The 19257-nt window shown below is 40.8% G+C and overlaps 1 protein-coding gene across 7 annotated transcripts in view; it reads left to right on the top strand.

The window, feature by feature from the left end:
- SEMA6A (semaphorin 6A) overlaps positions 1-19257 on the top strand; it is a 110242-nt gene that overhangs the window by 70089 nt on the left and 20896 nt on the right. For 2 of the 7 annotated variants that reach the window (XM_015849990.3, XM_085529603.1), the window contains exons 11-19: positions 418-549; positions 3206-3361; positions 4802-4978; positions 5680-5820; positions 5916-5996; positions 8079-8137; positions 9637-9657; positions 9806-9856; positions 16469-16633. In XM_015849990.3, the coding sequence (XP_015705476.1) occupies positions 418-549; positions 3206-3361; positions 4802-4978; positions 5680-5820; positions 5916-5996; positions 8079-8137; positions 9637-9657; positions 9806-9856; positions 16469-16633 (983 nt within the window). The remainder of the gene's footprint in view (positions 1-417; positions 550-3205; positions 3362-4801; positions 4979-5679; positions 5821-5915; positions 5997-8078; positions 8138-9636; positions 9658-9805; positions 9857-16468; positions 16634-19257) is intronic. The other 5 variants (XM_015849991.3, XM_085529604.1, XM_015849992.3 and 2 more) reach the window with 3 other exon arrangements.

Here is a 19257-nt window from a genome sequence, read left to right as displayed (position 1 = left end):
ACTTCCAGTTTGATCAGCTCCAACTTATGACCCCTCTACAATTCATACTGAGAAAACGTTGTGACTTACAAGAACTTAAATTTCCAAATAATGGGTTCTAAATGAGAGTGGCTGCTACTCCTCGTGCATTACCAGTCATACACAGAGTTTTCCAGATTCTGTTCCCTTTTCAAGATTATTGCAATTAGTTTTCTCTATAGAGGCTTTGAAACAAATTATGCTGGCAGGAACTGTTTGCTGGTTGGTACATTTCAGTCTTTTCCATGGAGCTGGTTTTTCCTGTCAATACTCAGAGGTTACAGAGTTCAGAATTGAGTAGCCTGTGACAGGAAGACTTCTATACAGTGTGTTTTTCACTCAAGATTTTATGCATAATTGCAGAGTGAGTAACAGTTTCTGGGAAATATCACTTTGCAGCATCCCTGGCTCTGCAGTCTGTGCCTATGACATGCTTGACATTGCCACTGTATTCACTGGGAGATTCAAAGAACAAAAGTCTCCAGACTCCACTTGGACACCGGTTCCTGATGAAAGAGTGCCCAAACCCAGGTATGCCTTATGTGTAGTACTGTCATTCTGCAGTTGCATGCAGAGTGTTTGACAATCTGAACAGCCTGTTTAGGTACAGATATGAATGAAGATACCAATTGTAGTAATGAAATATCAGTTAAATTGCATTTGTGCAGAAATGAGAATTTTCCCACTTAAACCAGATTTGTGTAATGTAAAGCAAGCCAGACTTGGATCCACTTGGTCAGAATGAAAGCCAGTTGAATAGTAGTACACGTTACCTGTTGCATATTGGTTTAGTAATGAGTGTATCTCACAGCAAAGCCTGCACTAATTCTGTGCTAACATACAGCTTACTTGCCACAGAAGATGTATCTGGGTTGGGAGTAGGAGGAGCAGCATTCTATCAGAATGGAGACTTGTTTTATCTCATTCCTTCTGAGTTGTTTTTCCCACTTCTGTTTGCATGTAGATCCATTTTTGTACTCCCTTCATATTTCCTACATGCATCCATTTTGTTAGTTATTACTGACAGCCCTTTGTTAACACATTTTCGCCAGTGGCATTTTGCTCTGAGGATATGATGTAAACATAAATAGACTTATTCTAGTCTAGTGCTACCACTTTAATATATGTCTTGTATCATCTGTGATATCTTTCATAACTTTTAAAAAAATCTAAAGCTTTGTGGCAGCAACTAGGCTTCTAGGTAAGTCCAGATTTGGCCCGTCACGTTGTAGAGATTTGCCAAGTATACTGTCCCTATGCTGTGTTTATTCTGAGGCTGTCATTCAGGAGAAGAACCTGGAATTGCCTGAAAAATCTCATCAGTTTTTGTGTCTATTTTTAGTCTGAGCCCTAGAAAGGCACCTGCCTGCATTGGCCCTGGATTTTCTTCTCCTTTTTGCCGTGTTTCAGCAACTCACTGACTTGATGAGCTGCTTTGGTAGACTAAGATGCCATGAGAGTTCTAAGGTCACTTATTTGAAAATGGTAGGCCTTCATGGAATATTGGCAGGGAAGAAGGACAAGGACAAAGAATAATGCTCCTTCTTGTCAGTGGAACGGGAGAAGAGAAAGTTTGTGAGACAGTCCAATGACATGCTAACAGCATGGGACAGGATAGTACTGCTTCTTCTAAATCAGTAGGAGGTAATGTGAACTGAATCAGTGAAATGTTTAATACAATGCTTGGCCATCAGTGTGCTAAATAAAATAATCATTACTTGTAACTTGAAATTTGTAAGAGATGCAAAAGATGACTTTGAAATAGGGTCATTTCTGCTTGGTTGTCTCAGGATGACGGAGAGACATTAGTGCTCTTGTTGTTCCTAACATTTCTCAGCGACATACTGGGACATTTCAGGGGCCTTGCTTCCTTTTTTTGCCAAGACAAAGAGGAGGGTTTACTCAATTTTGTGTTTACTCAACTGAGCCACTCTTAAGATTAAAATAGGGTTGATCCAATCATGTGATTAGGATTTAGGAAGAAATAAGCCTCTAGATTAGAGAAAGCCTGGGTACTGCGGTGCCAGAAAGCGTAGGCTGCTCCCTAGAGAATTTCACCTATTGAATCAGGGCCTTTGCAAGGACCTAGTGATGACCTTGATTTATCCTTTATTGCTAATTCTAGATGTAGTTACCAAACAATCAGAATATCTTGGATGTTGCAGGCACACAGAGCAGTGAAGGACTAAAGGCACTGACGCAGTTTGCCCCTTCCTACCCACATAGTACTTTGTTACCTAAGGTTTGAACGTTTATCTAAATCTGAGTCACAGATATTTTCAAGGTAGTATTACTCCATTGATGTCAGTAGCTCTACCCACCTTAGATCAGATGAAGATTGAACTCTGCAGAATGTTTATACATGAATGATACATCTTCTGTCTTTTCATCTCACAGTGTTTCGAGGGCTGAGGAACCATAATGGTCCAGGAAATTAGATCAGATGAAATGCTGGAGAAAATGATCCTTAGAATCTTAATAACAGGCAAAGAATTATGCTGCTTCCAGTGTAGTAGTTACCTGTTGAGGCAGGAAGGTTAAATTAACTCAAAGGAGAGGGCAGAATTTAGGAACGCAGTAAGTAGATTTGCATTTAAACTATCCAAAACGATGTCTCAGTAGAAGTCCTTTATGTGCTATAACACTTACGTTCTCTTGTCCAGACCTACTTAAAGGATAATACCAATGCTCAAATGGGTGCTTTCTGGATTTTCATCAAGTCCTCTTTCTACCAGACAGCGTTGAAAGCAACATCCTTCCACACATTTTATAAAAGCAGTTTTCCTCCTTATGATAAAGACTAATTTTATTTTAGGGAAGACTCAGGTAGGCAAGATGCAGATCAGAGAACATCTATACCAGTGAACAGCACCAAGTCAAATACAAACTTACAGTAGCTAGGCTCCATGTGAGTGTTTAGACTAAAATCTACATGTTTCAAACTCTTCCTAAAGAAATGCATTTGTGCTTTTAGGTGGCAACATGGAAGTACCTTTGAGTGGTGGTTAGAGCAGACTTTGGCGTTTTCCTTAGGGTCTGAACAAGCCCAGTTTACTTTCCAGTCCTTTATTTAAACTCTTACAAAGCACTCCGGATTTCACTGAGGGTGTTGTGACAGTTGTTACAGAAAGGAGATATACACATGTATAAAGTAAGTGTTCTCGCTTTACATTCTTGATTTGTTTAGACCTGGTTGTTGTGCTGGCTCTACATCATTAGAAAAATATGCAACCTCTAGTGAGTTCCCAGATGATACTCTGAACTTCATCAAAACACACCCACTGATGGATGAGGCTGTACCTTCCATTGTCAATCGACCCTGGTTCCTGAGAACAATGGTCAGGTAAGTACCAACAAATGGGCTCTTCCTTGTTGTGGCTGTGGGTTGTGCTAACGATCTTGTTTACAATACTCTCAAATTCTGTAGACATCTATGGTATGCTGGGCATGACTCCAGGTAGGAAAGATGGTAGTGCTGAGCAGATGCTGTAGAACTCCCTGATCAGGTTCCAAGACAGGAAAAAAAACTCAATCCTTTCCAACTACACTGTGCCGAAACTGGATTGTGGAGGAAATGCAGTGCAGGGAAGACTGACCTGCGTCTTGGCTTATGGGTCAGTGTTTGGACAGCTCTGCAGGAAACTTTGGGCAAGGATCAACAGATAGCCCATGGATACGTATACAGGATACAAACATTCCTGCCAGGATATGTTCACAGGATATGAAAATGTCTGTTCTGATATAGCCTGGTATGCATTACTGTTTAGAGAAGTGTGCAGTGAAAACAGACCACATAGTCTATATCCTTTCTATTACAAGAGAAAAATAATGAAGAGGAGATTTGAACAAAGACTCATAAATCAGCAAGCCTCAAGTACTCTGTACTCTCTCTGTGTAAATATGTTCCCACTCTCATGTCATGCTGTGATCACCTCACCGCTTATCTACTCTTTGGTTGTAAATGGAATGATTTGAAAAATTTTACTCTATTTTCCTCTCTTCCTCTGTATGAGGGTGGAAGACCCTGCTACTGAATTGGGGTTCACAAAGTCCTGGTTCAATATTACCCAGCTGCATTGCCATGCAATATTGCCATGTTGCATTTTAGTTATGTGTGTCTGGCCAAAGATGAGAGCAACATGCTCTGCACAGTGCTTTCTTTTGACCTCCAATACTGGGTAACCAATAGTATCAAATCACCAGCCCTCACTCCCAATAAATTCTGTGATCCCACAGTTTGATACCTTTTTGGCAGTACAATCGGTTAGTGGTTGCTATGTGATTATTTTTAGTCAAAGAAAATGGAATTTAGCTTTTCAGCATCTCACTAACACAACTTTTCCTGACAAATAGTTGAATGCAGATCCGTTATATTCTTAATGTGGTTGAGCTTGAAATTAAAAAACAAAAATCACAGTGCTTATTTCCTTTCCTTGCCTGTAGAAGTCATCAAGCTAGTACTTTGCTTTTGTTTGGAAGGATAATTCCTAGCTCGCCTCAGCCTCTCCAAAGTTCTTCTGCCTTCTGCTTGAGGTTTGCTGCTGCAGATATGTTTGCAAACTGACATCTGGACATGTACACAAGCACACGGAAATTCCCTGCCATTTCAGCAGACAAAGTGGTGCAGTCTGTTTTGACTTACAGGGTTATTCTGCTAGAAAAAGTGCTTAAATATGTTATATGATCTCCCAAAGGCTATCACACAGATATTTTAAGTGGAAAAAGTGATAAAATAAACAGCAGTCTAATCCGCATGATGCAAGATGCTGTATTGTTATTCCAGATACCGCCTGACCAAAATCGCTGTTGACTCTGCTGCTGGGCCATATAAGAACTACACTGTGGTTTTCTTGGGATCAGAGAAGGGAATCATCCTGAAGTTCTTGGCACGGACAGGAAACAGCGGTTTCCTAAATGACAGCCTTTTCCTGGAGGAGATGAACATTTACAACCCTGAAAAGTGTGTATCTGATTCTTTTTACTCGTGTATGGGTGACTTTTGACACTTCTGATTTCCCGGAGAGCAAGTTGTCCCATGGAAAGGGAAGTAGTTAGAGAAGCCAAGTTTTTCTTTTGAGTAGTTTTAAATTGTTTGGAGGGATGTCTGGTTATCAGCCTCTACACTGAAATAAAATATTTTTCAACCAGTATGCATAGACAATAGCCCATCCTATGCAGCAGTTGACGGATAATTAAAAGAAAATCTGCAGAGGAAGATTAATTTTCTAATCCTGTAAAAAGCGTGATTCCTTTCCCAGTAGCTCATCAACCAGTAAGATAATCTGCAAGAGAAATTTCTGGCATTTTAGCCTTCCTTATATATGCCTAAAGGGACACTGAAGTGGGCCACAAGAATGCAGAAATTCCAACTACTTTGAGTGCTGGAGAAGAATAAACATAAAATCTGAAGAGCTTTCAGAAAGCATGTCTGGTTTGCCTTCTCTCTCCACCTTTCCTTCCCTTGAACCATGCACTTTTATTACTTGGTTGTACGTCTTTTTATCTGTGTTTTTAGTGGCTACTGTGTATTCTTTCACCTTGTCTTGTTGGGGTTTTGTTTCTGTTGGTCCTTGTTTCCTTTTCAGACTGAGGAACCATTAGTTTTTCATCTGGTTTCCCAGCAGAACTCTTTTGTAACTGCTTCTCACTTTGTCAAACCAGGTGCAGTTACGATGGCATGGAAGACAAGCGTATTGTGGCCATGCAGCTTGACAAACCCAGCAGTGCCCTTTATGTTGCCTTCTCCACCTGTGTCATCAAGGTTCCCCTGGGGCGGTGTGAGCGTCATGGCAAATGCAAAAAGTAAGTACTTTGGCCAGCACTTGCTCTCTTGTCAGAAGCCTGACTGCCAGGCATGAGAGCATTCCAAAATGCTTCCTCTGCTCTTTTTTCTCAAGGGCCTGCATAGCATCCAGAGATCCCTACTGCGGCTGGGTGAAGGAGAGCGGGGCATGCACACAGCTGGTCCTTGGTGCTAAGTGAGTAATGACTCCTGCTGGACAAGTACAAGGCAGTGGCACTGGCGCCGGGGAGACTTGGACTGAGCTGTTTGAAACATGGGGCTCTCAGGGAAGAAAAATGTGTGAAGTGTTTGTTCCTGCCCGATTTGCATTCTCTGAAATTTCTCACAATTATATATTTTTTTTTTTTTTTTTGTGGTGTGAACTCTCAGCTGACTGGTAACTGCTGAAAGAGGAGGAAAAAGAAAATGAAAGAGCTGTACTAAAGCCCACGTGTTGTTGAAAAGAGGGAACTGGATGGCTATGTCTGGACCAGCCCACACTGGAGCCATCACATCTGATTAAAGAGGCAATAGAATCCAAATTAGATTACTGTAGCAATTTGTCCACTGGAAACAAAACCAGTCCTTCTAATTTACTGTGCATTACTAAGAGGAATCACAGGGCACAGAAAGAGCTTAAAGTAGATTCAGAGAAGGGCTGGATTTCCCCTTGCTTAGCAGTAGAATTTAATTGCTTCATAATAATAGAAACTCTGTGAAGTTTCGTTTAAATGTGATTACCTAAGTCTCATTATAGAGAGCAGATCTCTTTCAAACATCGTATTCACTGGCTACATCTGACACTCTGAGGTAAAGCTTGACCTCTAGTATAGTACAGACATCACACAACCACAGTACCCACGCAGCCAATCCAGCTTAAACCTACTTCTGTACTGGTTGAGTTGTCATTCCTTTATTTATTCCATGGTCTTAATTAGCTATTTAAACTCCAATTGTTTTGTCCATTGTGGATATTGTAGCTTTGCCTGTCTGAATATGCTTTATCACAAAAGCAGGAACTGGTTGTTTTGTAGAATAACATTAAAGTGCACTTGTGTACATATAAGGGTTTGCGCTCTTGAAGTACTTGAGTTTTTTGCTCTCGGCCATGACTAGCTTTAGGGGACTTAAGCACCTTACCATCAAAAGTGGCTCTTCTGCTGATGTGAAGTTTTATCTGACCATGAGAGAAAAAACTTATTTGCTTTGAGGGTGAAAAAGCACTGTAACAGGCTGCACAGGGAGGTTATGGAGTCTCCTTCTCTGGAGGTATTCAAAAACCTGCCAGGACACTTCCCTCTGCAAGCTACTCTTGGGATCCTGCTCTATTGTGGAGTTGGACTAAATGATCTTCTGGGGTCCCCTCCAGCCCCTGCAACTCTGTGATTCTATGAGACAGAGGTAGTATAACTTGTAGTGGTGCAGTCTGCAGGGGTGCAAGGTGGGTCACTCTCTACCCAATGCATAGCACTTAGGAAGAAGATGCAGATCAACTTTCAGATGTCTGATGAACTTCTAAATTATCCAGCAGGATAACAGGTGCCTTCCTGGTGTAGGTGACAGTTGAACAGGAGTTTTAAGAACACAAGTCTGGGAATTAGGTGTATGCAAGGATAATTATACCTCAACAGCAGGATCCTAACTAGTGTAGACAAAGCTTGTACTGGAGGTTTTCCAAGGCTCTTATCACTCCTCTTTTACCATAATGGGAACTTTATAAAGCAGCTTCACAGAATTTCTGGCACAGGTTAAAAGCCTAAGTTGGGCATTCCAGTTAGGAAAACCTGTACATATTTATTAATCAAGGCCCTTAGATTCATTGTAATTCACTTTGTGATCTGGACCATATGACCTGCAACATCTTCCAACGCAATACTTAAATCATTTTGAAAATGCAGGTTGTTTTGCCCTAGCATGGTACCTAGCCCATAGGTTTGCTTCCTTCTTACATCAGAGTATTGGTGCACTTTACCTGCTGCATGGACAAGTCTAGATAGGATCATAATTGCTCCTGACTATGTCATTTTTTTCATAGTTAACAATTTAAAAATATATGAATGTTTTCCTCCCTTGACAAGAAGATACTTTCAAAGAAGCCACGGAATCAATTCCTGATGACAAGTGATTTGAAGGCCAGTGTTTCAGTATTTTAGACACTTTAGGAAAGTTTCAAAGAAATGTCCACTTTCATGATGTGTCTTTATTTCAGTTGCAGTTTATTTATTTACTTTCTGTGACAGTTGTTACTCATGCTGTTATGTTTCTTTCTATTATTCAGGCTGGCGTTTGAGCAGGACGTAGAACATGGAAATACAGATGGCCTGGGTGACTGCCAAAGTAAGCAAAGCTTTTGCCTTCTTTTTACCATGTGTAACAGCATCTTTCTGAATGCCATAAAATCACCGTTACCTGTTGGACACTGTACACTCTTTTGCAGCAATGTAAGCCACAACAGGGATTGCAACTGAAGTTAAAGATGAAGATGCAGATAAAGCTAATGATGACATAAACTGTTGTTAAGATGTATCTAAGGAACCCAGCTGGTGTGATTTCTTAAAACACTGGACTTTGTATAATGAGAAGACTTCCATTCTAGAGGATATTAATCACAACAATGAAATAATGAATTGGATGTTCATTGTCTTCATCAGTCACAGTATTTGAATTGTTTAGCTGTGAAGTAGGAGCTTGGCTTCTTGGTGTAGACTGTGACTTGAATTACACTCTTGTGCAGATCAGGGAGGCCATGAAATGTATCTTCAGCTTTTGTTCTGAATCAGTAAGTGGGATTTGCTGTGTTTGAAAATGTTAGTGAATTTTACACACAGGCTGGAAAGCGTGTCAGTGTTACAAGTCAAGCACCACTGTTCCTGCCTAAGAAATTTTAGTTATAAACCTTACATACTGTCAGCATGAGCTGGAAGCTTAAACATTTACATTTTGCACCAAAATGCTTAAAATTACCAAACAAAGAACCAGTCCCTGTTCAGGCCTCACTTATTATTGTGATAATTATGCCCATGGGTGTACAGGGATTTCAGCCCCTGCATGCCTTTGTCTTAGCTGCATTTCCCTCTGCCTGTCCCATAAGATAGGGTCACTTATATTGTCTCTAAGCTTTTGAAGGAGAAATACATACAGTCCCTCCTGTCCTCCCTGTAAAACAGTATAGCACCAAAACTAGGTCATTTCCCAGCTGGGACAACCTAGCCCTTTTCAACTATCAACTTATTTCTGCTCTTCTTGGACAAATAGGTTAGACAGGAGTGGAGTCATTGGATATCAGCTGCACATAAAAGGCGAAGAAGTGATTCAAAAAGGGCAGGCTGTGCTCATGGAGAAAGATCCCTGTGCAGCTAGCAACAAAACCAATACCCTGCTTAAACAGCTCTTTAGCTCTGAATGGTACACTGAACTTTGACACTGCACAGGGGTAGATGATAATCTGGCCAGTCTTATTGCTTCATGAGGTCTTGGATCATCTGTGTTTTGTCCTCATCAACTCTTGATACTGGCTGCATCATTTATTGTGCCTTACATTCAAATGGGACTTGACCTTGCAAAAAAAAAAAATAATAATAATAATAAAATAAGCATGCCAGGGAGAAAGCTGGCCTTCCTATTTGGTATTACCTGCATGGGTACAGCCACGAACGCTTTTAAAGTCAGACATTGTTTTCAAGTATTTCTGAATATTTGTTTTTCATATGTTCTTAGCATAATAATCACATACATATAGGTATCAGCTGAAGCATAAAGGGTGGCTAGCAGTAAAGTACTAAAAAGGAAAAAATGAGAGAGAAGTAATGATTTTTCCCCTGTTGTTTGTCTTTCAGATTCCTTCGTTGCCCTGAATGGTAAGAAAGTTCATGGTATTACAATTTACTGAGAGCAAAACCATTTTGGAGGAATCACTTTGTACTTAACTTTTAAGTATTTTCATATTTTTTGTCCTATTTAATGTTTTTATGTTCTTTTTTTTTCCCCAATTTATTTTGTTCATAGACATTTCAACTGCTTCACCTGATCATGAAATGTCTTACGACACAGTGTATGGTCAGTTTATGGGTGTTTTTTTTTTTAAAGTCTCTGTGGACCCTTGTGTTAACTAGTAGTTCCTCTAGTCAAAGATCCATTAACCTTTTATTATTTGTTTTGTCTTGCCTTTAAGGGCCTAATTCACTAATCACAAGTGAAAATAAGTACTGCCTCCTGATTTGCATTCCCTCTTTTCTAGTCCTCTCTCAAAACTGCTTAAGATGGTTTATTTTATTGGCATGTCAGCAGGCATGATTAAAAGCTTGCTTCATCTGAATACTCAGACAAAGGAAGACTTGGATACAGTGATGCATATTATCTGTTCCCTGGGAAAAGCAAGATAGCTCACATCCCACTCATGAGGTATCCAGGCTGGTATCACGACTCCTCCAACAGCTAGTCAACAATAGCTTTGGGAAAGGATCAGAACTGTCCCTGGGTGATAGAAAGACCTCTCTTAAGAAAAAGCAATCATAACCCATGTTAGCTGAGACTGGGTTACACCCTGAGTTCTGAAAGTTTTGTTCACTTCTGCAGTGAATCATTTATGTTATCCATTCTTGCAGTATCTCGTACTCACATGGTGCTTGGTCTTTAAAAAATCGAATTTACACAACAAATTAGGTGATCAAAGCTGAAAAGAAGCATTTCTGCCAGCCTAGGATAGCTGTTTCCCTCCAGGCAGCTGTTAATCTGCACTTGCAGTACTTGCAACACTTTGTTCTTTGTTTGGAAGTGGATTACATTGGCACTGGGAGTGCAGAGTGTCTTCTGGAGGAATTACGGCAGAATAAATGATGACTTCAAATTCAAACCTAGATTTATATTGCAATAGCTTCTCCTTATTGGCAACCTGAAGAATGACAAGTGCTCACAAGGATATTGTGTGATATTGTTTGCAATGAAGCCAATGGTGAATTTCCATATGGGATGAGAACTTACTTGTGAAATTGCTTCCAGGCTATGCAAGACTAAAAGTTCATCAGAGCTGAGGCAAAATAAGTATACACTTATCTGAATGTAATTAGAAGTAGACTAGTCTGAAGTTGTGATGATGCAGATCAGATTGATCCCTTCACCTCATGCGTGCAAAATATGTGGGTACAAACAGAACCGATGATAACACAGTGTAGCAAAATGTAAATAACTGAAGGTACATCATTGCTGTTCAGAATTTAAAATAAAGAAATAAATAAAATTTCCAGTGTTGTTTTTAAACAGGAAATGGAAACTATGCAAGTGAAACTTATTTGCAAGTATGATAATGAAAACCAATGAGGGAAAGATACAAAATCAAAGGCAAGCTGAGACTTCATAATGCATGAAAGGCTGATGGTTTCATCTGCAAATACAGCTTGCAGTTGAAATTGCTATATAACCAATGCACAGAACAGTAATTAAAGAATAAGTAGAAATAATAAAATCTACACTGCTGAATCTAAAGAAAAAGAAAATGGCCTTGAGCCCATTGCTAATATGCGAGAAGTGTCATAAGATTTTTGCTACTATCTTTGAAGGCTGCACAGTTAAAGCTGTAGGCTGCAAACCTGTATCCCATCAGCAACCATATCACTGCAGACTTCATCCAAAGCTGACATTTTAGTGTGACTGAGAAAGCAGGGAAAAAAAAAAAAAAAAAAAAAAAGGTTCAAATAAGTGGCAAAGAGGGGAAAAAAAAAAAAAAAAAAAAAAAAGCTGTAGTCCTAGGGAACATAACATAGGTTACAAAAGGAGTCCAATCTACTGTCCTTTCGTGAATGAATCCAGCTCTTAAAATAGGATCCCACTGCCAAATGTGAGTGAAAAAATGATGACCCAACATGAGCATTGATTCCCATTCATAGTGTCTTTCGCAGGTTTTTTCACTGACTCTGCACAGGTAGATCCTGATACATGATCAGTAGGCAAGACAGTTCTTCCTTTTATGGGTTCAGTTGAAATACTTCTATTTTTGCAGTCAGTCTTTCTTTTCACCTATCAGAACAAAATACAAGAAGTGCTAGTCACTTCTATTGATCTTCCACATGAGGAGTGCAAACAGCTCCAGTGCTGGACAGTCAACCAGTCTTGGTAAGCACTCTCAGATTTGCTAAGTATTACATCTGCTCTGAGGGATTATTTTTTTTTTTTTCTTGAGGAAACTACAATTTTATAAATGGTGCATCTTACTGTTAAATATGTAACTAAATGGCATTTCAGATTAAGCCTCAAAAATGCAATATATAGGGATGGCAATCAAATGAATGCTTAGAGTGCTTTTGCTAGGCTAAATATATCCACTGGCATTTGAAGCTCCAGGTGAAAAAAAAAAAAAAAAAAAAAATTAAGAAAAAAAGTCTTGATTACCCATTTCAGCTGATTCACACCACCAAAAATCACCACGGTTTGGTGGACTTATTGCCCATCTGCAGCAGTGTAACCAAAAGGAGAATCAAGCCCTTTATTGCTGTATTCCTGACATTAGCCTCCTTCTGAATTTGGCAGCTGGGATCCTTTTTCTAGGGAACTCTCCCGTGGTTGGTTGTAAACAAGGAACAAAGTGAAAAGCCCTCTCTTTGACTGTTGAGTTACATCCCCTTTGACACCCAAGGGAGGACAGAAAGCCTGAAGATCTGCTGCAGAAGGTCAGAGAAGAATGGTGAAAGAGATGCATGTTTAAACGAAGAGATTAGCCTAGATTCTTCCATAAAATTGTAAGCAGCTTCAATTATCTTTGGAAACATCAGTTCTTAGTGAATTGGGCCCTTATCATTTCCCCTAGCCATATCCCTTTCTCTCTTTGTAGTATTGATTTAGCCTTTCCTACTAATTGTCTAATTAGGTTGCTATAGTTGTTAATAGGATAGTGTGCGGACGTCTTAACCTCTGAGATCCTAATGACTTGTGAACATTAGAACAACTATCAAATACGTATTGAATCCCTGTCTTTGTTTTAAAGCTGAAAAAATCTCTTTATATTTCACAAGTGCGCTTCCAAACAAGCTGTAGTTACAGAAGCACAACCCTTTTGAGTCATTATCTGTGCCTGTAGACCCTAGGTGCTTTTACTCTGGTTCTACTACTTGGTTACAACCTAAACCAGATTTTTTTTATTTTTAAGTGTGTCTATTTTGAGTTTTGCACATTTTCTCTTAACAAAGAAGGCTGAAAGGGACTGGCTCTGCAGTTTTCAGATGGACCGTTTTAAAACAAAGGCGGGATTGTGGCTTTTAGATAACTAGATACATGAAAATCTAGCCAATGCTAACATAGAAATACTAGCCATAGAGGTGCTGGCAATAGAGGGAAAACCTCTTGAAATTGTAGCAAAACCAGTTTACACAGTGGGAATGGTAAAAAAGGCATGGTGGGGGGGAAAAAAATGGAGATCCATTCAGTGTTGCAAACTATACAGTACATTGTAAAGGTTTAACAGTGACTGAGTGTGAAAGGGCCAGGAGTACACTGCCTGCCACTTCAGTCTTTTCTCTGTTTACAAGAGAAGCTTAACTGCCTGGTACATTTGTGGTGCTGTTCGGTTCAAAGGTGAAATTCACCCAGTGGGACTGAGTGTTCAGCTGCTTACGAGATGCTGCTTATGGTATCTGGCATGATAGCACTGTCCGGTAGTAAATGTTTGCAGAATGCAGATCTTACACCAGTCAGGAAAGTTGTAAAGCTTAATCTGTTCTTCCCTGCTTCTACCAAACAGAAGAAAGTTGATCTTGATTTCACATGGGGGATTGTTTATCAGTGTGTACTATACTCGCATATTAGTAACAGAGCAAAGAGACTGATTTCTCCGCTTGTGTGAAACCCTTCTCTACCTAACTACCATCTGGCACACATTAGTATCTTCACAAAGCTTTGGCTTTCCATTACTAGGAAATTCTCCGTGTATTTGCAGCATATGGCTGAGGATTTTTATTTTTTTTTTCAGAAAACGTGTCCCTTGGGCATGTATTTCCTCTAGATTGCTGTATTAAGAAATGTTTTTCTTTAACCATATTCATGGCTTTCTCATAAAATTGACCCTCAAACACATCTAATGGGCATAAAAATGCATATCAAAGACAGGTCTAAAATATGATTGCTACTTGGCAAGATTTTCTTCTACCTCTATGTCCAGCTCTGGTTAATGGCTTTCTTATGTTGAGTGCAGCATTATTTGTAGGTTGATCTAATATTGTACACATTATTGTGGTCATTTAACGGGGTATTAATTTGGGGATGTGGCTTAGTCCTTAGGAAAAAGAAGACAAGGAGATCTCATAACCGTTTCCTGGCCTGTTCCCTGTCCCATTGTTCCTCTTCTTTCTTGGGAATGAGCACAGGAACTGACAAGCGTGAAATGGTGTAGAAGTGAACGCTTTCACGCTCCAGCGTTTCCTTGCTTCAAAAGGGCACGTGTTTTCAGCCCATGGGGCCTCTACCTGTCCTCTTGGAAACAGGCAGCCTTGCAAACTTTTGGTGATGCAAGCAGAAAGTTTGGATCACAGTCTATCATCTATCTAGCTGTGTTATCAGTGTTTCCAGCCATGCTGTGGTTTATAGGAACCTTTTAAAAGTGAACAGTATTTGGGTTTTCTTTCCTATTTAAGCAACATTAAAAGCTCTGTTTCAAACAAAAAACAGCCTCTAATTTGCTGTTAAAGAAAGGTGGCTAGAGAGACCACACTTCCTACCATGAGAAATTAAAAGTAATACAATTTTCTTGTCAACATAAGCCTTCAGACTGAGGTCCAGTGATGAATTAATCATGTCTGTGATTAGCGATAGTATCTGAAGGTAGGCTCCATGGTAAGAATACTGAATCTGACTGACTTTCCCTGCAAAGCATACTGGTTACAGGAGTTTGTTCTGTCCATGCACATGAGCCTCTGAGAGCATGGGCCAGCATTGCTAAAGTACTGATGGGGAAGCTACCTGAAGCAGCCCTCTCAAGGTACAGCATCCTAAAGTTTTATGTGCGTCCAGTGATGACAGTGAAGCACAATCTCCTCACTTCCAACTCTGTAAATTTAACTCTAAACTTGGGCTCCTTGTGTAGCTATACTTCTGCTGCAGTGAACCTCAAATGATTTTTCTGAGAAGTATAATATCTGGGGAAGAAGAGGTGAAGAGTCCTTGCTGGAATAGTCAGTAGTCTGGTGGCTGACCTTCTCCCCGTGGGGAGGACTGAAATTTAAATTAGGTTGGTAGGTGGGAGAGTGGAGGACTGCTCTTAGCCTGTCCAGCATTATTTGAAAAGACATCATCTGCCTTTTTGTCTGAATGATCTGATTCTACTCTTTCAGGAAAGCAGGTAAGGGAAAATGGAGTCATTCCACATCAAGAACAGAAGTAGTTTGAGTCTTGCCGAAGATAAAGACATTTTGGTGCATGTAGTTAAAGGGAACTCTCAGAAGCAAGTGATTTTAAAGTAAAAATGTGGTGTGGGAGGAGTTTCAGTCCTTCTTTCCTGGGAGCCAAGGAGCAGACAAGCCACTGGGACATCCTTGTTGGAGGCAGAATTCAGAGACCATAAATTTCAAGCACACTGCATTTTGGGTGCTGTTCTACTTTTTGGGATCAAGTTTACAAAGATGCAAATATATTTACACCCCAGCCAAACCACTGTTCCAGGAGCATATGTCCTGTTAGTCTGCTATTTGTTAGGTTATATTCAAACAGCAAGGAGTTCCTCAGCCATTTTCAGCCATGACGACATATAGAGCAGCTGTAAAACTCATCATCACTGGACTGTAATCCTCTCTTCTGGTCTAGAGGTGTGTGCTGATCTACAGCAGTCTATGTGACAAATGCAAAGCAGATCACATCCTAAATTTTCTTCAGAATGAGCTTGCAGGCATTCAAAGGGGCCTACAGCAAGTGAGCAATGCCACACCTCTGTCCTAACCCGCCAAGTGAGATGTGGATAAGGTGGTAGTTATGGATTCTTTGCCAGTTTTACATAGAAAGGCCTTTTCTTCATTGTTGATTTGATCAGAAATAATGTGCAGCTTCACGATAGCAGTCCTTATGTCAGCACTGTTGTACAATACCAACTCAGACAAGATCAGTGGTGATGGTGCAAGTGGGCATGAACCCAGCACATCTTCCATCCCCACCCAGAGTCTTATGCCACAGCATCAGTGTGCTTCTTCTGGGCAGCCTCTCATTCCCTTAGGGTATTGTAGCTATTCTGGCATTCCTCTCTAGTTTGGGCCATGCTAGAAGTTGTTCCATTTTATTGCTTAAGTTGCCTTTGAAGTTGCTTTTCTACCTAAGCCACTACCAGGCAGTGTGGGCTGACACTTTGGCATTGTTCAAGCTTCATGTGTTTGAACATCCATCCAAAGGATTTGTGACTCAAATGAAGCATCCTCGTGATGCTCTGCATACCTTTAACACTGCTGGGCAAAAACACAACCATGAACTAAGGTGCAGCCAACTGAATACGTGCAGTCATTGACATTATCATTGACTGGGCACTAGGGAAGTTCCAAATTCTGTGCTCCCTTGGGCAGTGCTTTGCAAGGCCTTTGAAACCTTGCTCAGCCTAAGAGGTTCACACATGAGGAAGAGCAAAGTTTGTGCTCCTGAGCATAAGGTGGCATGGTAAGTGACTAATGAGATTTGTCTTCCCTACCTGTATTTATAATGTAACAGGACATTCCAGTTCACTAGTTCCAAGCACCACCTCTTCCGACTCTTGGGCTCGACAGGGTTATGATGCTAGGGGACGCATGCTGGATTGGAAGGATCCGCTTGGTTCATCCGAAAATACAGATCCATATGTGGCAGTTTCATCCCATAATCATCAAGACAAGAAGGGTAAGGCCTTGGAAATGACTTCCTGTGGTGAGGAGGGAGGGGGGGAGGACTGAAGTGTAAGTGCTTCCAGCTGGCTCTGAGCAACATGTAATAAAACTCCTGTGCTATAATTAAAAGCTTATCGTAAAGTCTGAAACTAAACAGCCAATCTCAAACGCAGTCCTAGATAATTCACTGCCTGAGGAAACCACACAAAACAAATAGAAATGTGTGCCTTTGCTGTGTGCATTGTGCCTGTGTACGGGAAACAGTGGGGACTTAGCTTTCTTTAAACTTGATCTTCCTTACTGTCTGTCAGAGGGAGATTCATAGCTTGCCATTATTCTTAAGGGTGTATTTTCATACTGCCTTTTTTGCCTGAATTCCCAGGGAAGCACAGCAGGTCTCAGCTAATTTCACATTATTTCCATCTCTTTCTGGCCATCAGAGGTACGGAAGCTCCAAGGTCTGTGCTAGTTTAACTGGTGTAGGTATGCTGAAACTGGTCCTAGCCACTGGACCCATAGTCCCACTGTCTTCAGTGGGACCTGAGCAAGAAACACCTTTGAGATCATCATTAGTGATTTTCAAAAGATAGTTTAGGTAATTGCTCATGGAGAGCATTTATGTGTTGTGCTTTTAACACCCAAAAAGGTGCTTTGCTTTTGGTGCCATTATTCCATATTCAGCCCTGTGCTGAAGCACTGCCATGCCTGAGACAAGGGGCAGCCCTGTCATTTGGCCTCTAGTCCCACTTTGCTGTGCATATAAAGAATTAGGCAGACAGTTGCCTTAGCTTGCCACTTGAACCTGCTTAGAGAAGAAGAAGAAGCAGTTCTCCTGAGTGAGCATGGTGGTGCCTCATAATTCCATTGTGGCCCTCCATAATTCTTCCCACTGCTTCCCATTCCTATCTGAATGAGGTTAAAATGGTGCATTTGTAAATAGGGAGCTCAGGTTCAAATGTCTCCTCTACACAGAGAGATTTGAGTCTTTGTTATTCTTCTCCAGGGTGTTCTTAGATCTCTTCTTTCAATTTCTTCTCTGCTGAAGATGTTTCACTCTGTATGAACTAATTAAGTACTCAGTGGACCAGAAGGAGGATGGGTATAAGCAAAACTCACTTGCTGTGTGGTTAGGGCACTCACCAGGAGCAGGAGCACACATGAGCTTCAGGCCTTTCTACTATGAATACTTTATAAAAAACACTTAAAATATTAATTGAAATGTGGATTCCAGTCTCTATTGTTCATGCATTTTACATGAAAAACTCATTAGATGAAAGCATCAGCTGTTCCTGGAGAGGCTACTGGCATGCCAGACCTACTGCTTTGAATTGTCAGCCCAAACTAGTAGGTTACTAAATCATATTCCTTCCCTCTGTCTGACCCACTAAGTCTTGAGTTCTCTGCATTTGCAGAAACTTTCAGCAGGGGGTAATGAGCATGTTAACACTGGAAAACAGTTCAGTTTTCGGCAGGGCTGCAGGAACAGCTGGAGGTGGTCTGGACTGTGAACTCTGAGCATGGCATTCACAGCAGCCCTAGACACACAGCATCACCCACAGTCCTGGGATGTCCTGGATGTCCATGGAACTCCATGTCCTGCCCATGGAACTTCTCATGGAGCTTTTGCAGCTCCTGGCCACGGGAGCATTGTGCATCAGCTGGCTGGCCCAGCAGAGACAAAGCCTGTAGCAGCTTTCCAGCTGAGGAGACTGGAAATTAGGCAGAAGGTGCAGTAAATTTTCCTGGGATGCCATGGTGATCATTAATCTAGTAGCCGTGGTGTTTAGGATTGATGGCAGGAAATAGAACACAAATAGCTGAATTCCCTCAAGAAGATGACATTAACTTGTGTCCCAGCTTCCAGCAATTCACTTTTCCTGCAAAAAAAAAGACACAAGCTGCCATTTGCCCTTTTTCTTTCAGCTCAGTTTTTGAAGATCCTGGATTTTTTTCTGAGTTTGATCCTGTAGACATTCTGGGAGATTAACTCTGAATCTAAATTAAAAAAAAAAAAAAAAGTGAATTTTTGAACCCAATCAGGCTTACCTGTAAGGTAAGCACAGAGCTTGTCTGCACCCTGCAGAGACTGCAGAGCCTCTGTAAAAGCAATGCAGCTGCCATTGCTCCAGCTCAAAACCATAGTATAAGGGAGGAGCGCCTGTGGGTGTTGAAGATGAAAGGTCAGATTCTAAATTCTTACTTAAATTCAGTTTGAGATGCTGTCCTCATATCTTTGAATCTGGACCCTATTCTTTAGCCCTGGCTTTTCAGCTGCAGAAGGGCAATTTAGAAAAAGTTATTTCTGGGGGTCAGGTATGTAGAAGAGAGAGGGCAGTACTTGACAACACGATCACAACAATCACTTACAACATGATTTACCTCCCTCTCTGTTCTGTCTGAGCAATAAATTAGCTATAATACTGATAGCCAGAGGAATAAAATTCTTCTTTTCTTTTTGCTTTTCCTCTGAGTAACACCTGGTATTCAAACTGCTTGAAGTGAGAGGATATTTCTTAGAAAATAGTGTTCTCTCTTAGAAAGTAAGTGGTGGTTTTCTCCTCCTCCCTGAGATGTCATTAGGCAAACTTGCTGAGGAATGGAGGAAGGGATCCTTGCATCCAGCGCTTCTGCTGGTGT

The sequence above is a fragment of the Coturnix japonica genome, chromosome Z (genome assembly GCF_054131305.1).
Source record: "Coturnix japonica strain WE chromosome Z, WE-NBRP24, whole genome shotgun sequence".
NCBI lineage: Eukaryota > Metazoa > Chordata > Aves > Galliformes > Phasianidae > Coturnix > Coturnix japonica.
The sequence above is the reverse complement of the archived record's forward strand: the minus strand, read 5'-3'. Positions and strand labels throughout refer to the sequence as shown.